The sequence below is a fragment of the Spea bombifrons genome, chromosome 3 (assembly GCF_027358695.1).
Source record: "Spea bombifrons isolate aSpeBom1 chromosome 3, aSpeBom1.2.pri, whole genome shotgun sequence".
Taxonomy (NCBI): domain Eukaryota; kingdom Metazoa; phylum Chordata; class Amphibia; order Anura; family Pelobatidae; genus Spea; species Spea bombifrons.
In genome coordinates, this window is record NC_071089.1 from 38,243,635 (window position 1) to 38,249,634 (window position 6,000).

The window sequence follows — 6,000 nt, forward strand, 5'->3', positions numbered from 1 at the left end:
TTTCCAAGATAAAACCACAAACAAAACACTCAGCTGCTAAAAACAAAGGTTTGTGCTAATGTGCACAGCAACTTTACTGTTCACCACATCCTGAAGCATGCTTTACACTGATTAAGATGTTCACTGAGGACCCAAAAATCAGCCAGATATATCATAGCCATCCCTTTGATCTTAAAGATTTTTCCAAGTGTAAATCAATTGCGCAAAAAAAATGGGAGTTTGATCTAGAGTCCTGAAACAAAGTTATAATTCATTTAAAAAACAATATATTCACTGTCAAAATCTACGCTTTCTTATAGATGGTATTTAGTTCCAGATAAACTAAACAAATGTTATCCCGCCCCCAAAAATACTTGTTGGAGAGGTGGCTTAGACAAAGGCACTTATATCCACATTTGGTGGCATTGTTCTAGCCTATGCCCTTTCTGGACTATGGTTAATAACATTTTAGTGTATCTGGGGATAATGGATTTGAGACAAAATAGTGAAATATTTCTTCTCCATCTAAATTGGCCTAGACTGGATAATATAAAATCATATTTGCTTTCCCATGTTTTAATTGCTGCTTAAATAACTATAGTTATAAACTGGAAAAGCAAAAAAATTGCACTCTGGTCTGAGCTCAAAGCTCAAATTGAATATCAACTACATATGGAAAAAGGTCTATTCCTGGGGAAATGTAATATATGTAATATATTGGCTGATAAAACCTTAAAGAAATGGGAACTTCATTTTTAACTCTTTTCCCCCCTCTTTTCACCCCCTGTGGCTATAATTTCCATCAGCTTGGAGTCCCCCTAAGCCAATCCCTACAGCTAACTGCTGAACATTATTTCTTATATATATATATATATATATATATATATATATATATATATATATATGAGAATTTATTGCGTCAATTCTAAATATTTAAATTATTACTTTGCTGTTTGTCTAAACTTGTATGTGTGTATGTTTTTTGTACGTAATAAAAAAAAAAAATAGAACCACTAGGGTCCAGGTGCGAAAGTTGTCCCAGGACCCTCCAACTTCACCAAGCAACATGTCCCACAGTGCCAACTTTGCCCCCAAACAGGTTGTGAGTACCTCCTTTGCTCCCAAACAGGTTGTATCTCCTTTGCTCCCAAACAGGTTGTCCTAAGCAGCTTTTCAGTGCCCCCAAACAGCCTGCATGTGCCATCTTTGCTCCAGCTTGATATATCCCATAATCATATCCCAGCACTCAGACTTAGCCAGCATACAGGGACAGAGGGAGCATAGCCAGCCCAGTGGTATACCCAGCTTTGGGGACAGAAGTTTGCCGTGTGCTGGTGTTGGGGGCCCATAATGTGGCAGCCTCTGTTATGCCATTGATACTCCCTAACCCTGAAAGCACTCTTGCTTTCCCTACACTATTGTTATAACTATAATTCCAATTACTGGTGGTCCAATTGGAGCTTCTCTTGCACTGTAATCTCCAATAAAAGAGGCATACTGCCAAAATGTACCTTTTTAGGTGGGACCAAAATCAACTGGTTCCTCTTTCCTTCCCTAATGCCTTGTTGAGGCTTTTTGCCATGTTCTGTCGCCCTGCAGTAATTAACACTGTAATTGAATACCTTTCCTTATTTACCCATTATTTGGGGATTTCAATGTGAAAAATGAGGGCTTATGTCAATATTTTTTTGTCAGTATTTTTACATTGTCTTGAGTTTCATGGATCACAGCTGCCCTGTGCATTGCTTGGGACTAGTGGCATCATAACCCCAGACAATGAATTCATAAGAAAGGGTGACCCGCAGTAGCAGAAGAGTAGGTTAGTCTAAGGCTCTTTAAACCAAATCTACCCTTTTCATAGGTCATGAAAAATAACTTAAACATGGTAGGCCTTATAAATATATTCCATGCTTTTTAAAGTCTATATGTTTGTGTTTAATATTTACTACCAGAAAAATGTAATTGCTTAAATTGGAGTTTAAGTTCACTATTCAGTGAATAAAAAATTACTACGTTCTCCAGAGCCTCATTTTCCTGCTATGAGTTCTCATGTATGTTCTGCAGAATAGCCCCCATAGAGTAACATAGGAAATTGAGATAATGTTCTATCTTCCAGTAACGCTCTAGAACTTGTCACTGCTTTGCAAATCTCTCCCTGTGTGCCACTGAACAAGATAGAAATTCTGCTGATTTCAAAATAAGTTTATACTGTTTACCCAGTTTATATAGGCCAGCTCTCTTTTTACAATATTCCCATTCCTCTGAAATTTTATTTTCTTTCACATTGCATACTTTTTTGTATGAAGAAACACACTTTATCAGAATCATTCAGAAAACTGCTGGAAATATACTACTATTGTAAAGCAATAAAAATATGTGCAGTAATTCCCTTGCATGTGATTAAGCTATTGAAGCCAAGCAAGATGCCTGATGAAATAAAAAAATACAGCTTTGCCACCAGGAAAAAAGAAAACCCGTAAGCAGTTACACTTGTTTGAAAAATCAGTATGGAGAAAGAAATGGGAAAAAATACCTACCGAGAACACACAACATAAAAGATAGAAGAGATTGTTAAGACATGCCATGTTAGCAGGATGTCAAAGTAACTTTGCTAGTTACCAAACAGGTCAAAATTTGTACTGATTATAGTGTCAGTGGAAACAAAGGGTTTATTACATATCTTAAAAAAAATAATTGTTTTTAAAAGCATCCTGTATTAAGTGGGATTTGTGCCTCTTGTTGTAAAGATATCTGTTTACTGCCTATTCTGGAGTGACAGCGGACAGAGACATGATGTTTGTTCCAGGAAGTAGGCAGTTAAAATAAAAGTGTCACACTGCAGATTCTTCATGATGATACACATACAGTACATAAAACATTAATCATTAAATATGTTTTAGATTGCCGTTTCATAGAATTGTGGACGGCAAGAAAAAATTTTGGTTTTCAGAAATTACTTTTGGGGGTGTAAAAGAATTGACAGAGGAGCAGCAACGTCCATAGGACACTGGGCTGGGGCGGGCACAGGCAGAAAGGTACAGCAAACCACTTTGTACAGGACTGAATTTCCACAATATATGAAAAATTTAAAGAATTGACCAACCCAGCCTAAGGAAGAAGATTGATGAGCAGCAGCAGTGTGGCCTAAGCAGGCACCTACTTGCCCGGTTCCTGAAAGAAATGTATTCTTCGGTAAGTGGCTCTCGCTTATAGCTCTTCTTAGATGCCTTAATTCCTTTGGTCTGTGTCTTTTTGTTGGTTTCTAACACAGTCCTTACAGACTTGCATAGGTGAAGAACACATTCCGCCAGTAGTGCTACTACTGCATGTATCCCTGCGGACTTCTTGATATGGCCTTTGCATTCTGTCAGGAAACGGGCAAGCAGGTCGGGTAGGAGTCCAGGTGCAGGGGATACTAAGGGTTCTGTCTGTACCCCACGATGCCTCATAGCTGAGGGATGATACAGACAGACGCAAAGAAAGACACTACAGGCAGAATACTAGGATAAAGGCTGTATTGAGAAACTGGCAGGACAAGCAAGTACGGCAGGAAGCCCACTGGCGGGGCACACGGCAGGAAGCCTACTGGCCGGGTACACGGCAGGAAGCTTTCTGGAGGGGCACACGGCAGGAAGCCCTCTGGAGGGGCACACGGCAGGAAGCCCTCTGGAGGGGCATACGGCAGGAAGCCCTCTGGAGGGGCATACGGCAGGAACAATAAAAGGTCAGGTACAGGGCCAGAGCAAAGCAGTCCAAACAAATTAATGCAAAGGCCCTGAGTGAAGGGCAGAGCAGGTTTATATAGGCAGGGTTAATCCAGGTAACAAGGCACAGCTGTTTGCAATCATGAGGTCTGGGTGCTCCAGAGGGAGAAGGGCGGCCACTAGTAGTTCTAGAACAACCTGAGCATAGCAAGGTTTTGAATACTCCAGGCTGAGTAGGGTGGAACCTGACAGGCTCAATCTAAATCCAGGTAATTGTCGCCATCAACAACATTGTCGATGACCATATAATTTTTCCACTTGGGCATAAGGCGGAGTAAGGTCCACAAGAAGAACATCCATGTTATTCCTCTCTTTCTGCTAGACCAAAAATAGATCTTCTGCTATCATCTGACAGCGTTTGGCCATTTTTGATCTAGAGGGTGCTGGCACTAGGGCTAGGTGTACCAGGGGTCATCTAACTACTCTTTCGTACACACATACCGCCAGCTCTCCCTGACCCACAAAAACTAGAATCACTCATTCACGCAGACATTTCCAATTTTTTTGTACTCAGTAAAAATGAAAAAAAAAGTATAACCTTACTCAGGAATTTCATTTGCAAATGTAAATGCCTCTGTTAACTTTAACATCAATGATAGACAACATAAAAAATATTACCTCAGGGGTCATAATCTTTTTAGATTTGAATGATGCAGAAACAGGAGTCTTCGGAGGCCTAGGCGGTGGAAGCTGCACCTGGTTTTCATATCTCCGTAACATGTAATAATCCTGCTCATTGATTTCCTCTATGTAGGTCCTGGTTGGAGATGAGTAGGTATCACCATAAAATTTACTGATCACCTGAAGAGATAAGTTAAGTCGGTTAACCGGAAGTTCCCAAACCTCTTTGGGACTGTCCAAAAAGCTAACAAGCAAATATGAGTCTGTAATTTGCTCTTCAAGTTGCAACAATGATGTTCTGGCTAAAACGTCCTCTCCCACTGTAAACAAATCTCTCACAGAGACTTTGATGGTCACAGGAAATTGAAAATGTTTGCACAGTTCTGATATGTAGTACTGCCTGTTATCATGTACCACTTCCATAAAATTGCCTTCCATGTACAACGGAAGAGTCACTTTTACACAACATTTATCTTCCATTTTTGCACATACCAAAGCATCAACGATGGTAGTTTTAGCATCAAAAATCACTTCACAAGACTGGAGATGCTTCACTTGCAACTGATCTCCAACACAAACTGAGGAAAACTGTTCATGGGATGATTGGGATGTCTTGGTGGCTACTACACAGAGATCATCCATGCATCTGTTTGCAATGTTTAAATCATAGACAGTGGTGAAAAACCTCGGTCTCCTTTTAAACTTCCCTTTGTAAGAAGAAGGAACAAGAAAATATTTCTTTGTATTATTACTCCTTAACTCTGAGGCTATAACACGAAGTTCTTGACCCTTTGCATGTATTATCATTTTCTTTCCATGACGCAACAGATTGGTAGGAGGTTGTTTTCCTAATGGACCTCCTATGATTTCCACAATCATGGGGAATTCTGTAGAGGTTCTTTCAAAGATTCCAAGTGTTGTATCCACTGTCTGGATAAAATATTTCATATCGAAATTCTGAGTAATATCCTTGACTTCAACATCGAGATCTGACAAAATATTAATAACATCCTTTCCAACTGCAAAATAAACAGATACATTTATTTACAATATCTCAAATATCTTTAAATTCTTATAAATATTACTTCATTCCTTTAAGCCTTATATACTTAATATTTGCTTAATATGTACACCATCAACAGATTCCATAGTACTTTACTATGGAATTTACTATGGAGGTATACATAATTATGACAAACTTACAACAGAAAATGAGAGTGTGGAAGGGGAAATACATCATAAACAAAGTGGGTGATGTGAAAAATGCTGGTGCGCTAAGCTAGTCCCAGGCTTATTTGCAGCATGCTCATGCCTATTTGATAGCTTAATGTTACACATTTGTATTATTTGAGCCTGGGCCTAGCTCAGTGCACCAGCATTTTTCTTTTCCCTGCTTGCACATAGGTGAGGTTGTTGGCTCCTCATTTGGTTGGTTGGGGAGATCAAGAATCTCCCTCTAACGGCTTAAAATCAATTAAGGGAGAGGGAGGTCTATTAATACAGACCTCCGATCCTGCTTCCTTGCTTGTTGATGTTGTATCCTGTCGCACCCTACTGGTTTGGCATGTAGTGATGGGAGTCATGCTCCAAAGTAGAGCATAACTCCCATCACTATATACTGAGCCATACAGTACAT

The 6,000-nt window shown here is 39.5% G+C and overlaps 1 protein-coding gene across 1 annotated transcript in view; it reads right to left on the minus strand.

Moving 5' to 3' along the window:
• Positions 1 to 6,000, minus strand: part of THEMIS (thymocyte selection associated) — a 37,840-nt gene that overhangs the window by 21,155 nt on the left and 10,685 nt on the right. Inside the window, exon 4 of the mRNA XM_053460716.1 lies at positions 4,362 to 5,383. Within this exon, the coding sequence (XP_053316691.1) occupies positions 4,362 to 5,383 (1,022 nt within the window). The remainder of the gene's footprint in view (positions 1 to 4,361; positions 5,384 to 6,000) is intronic.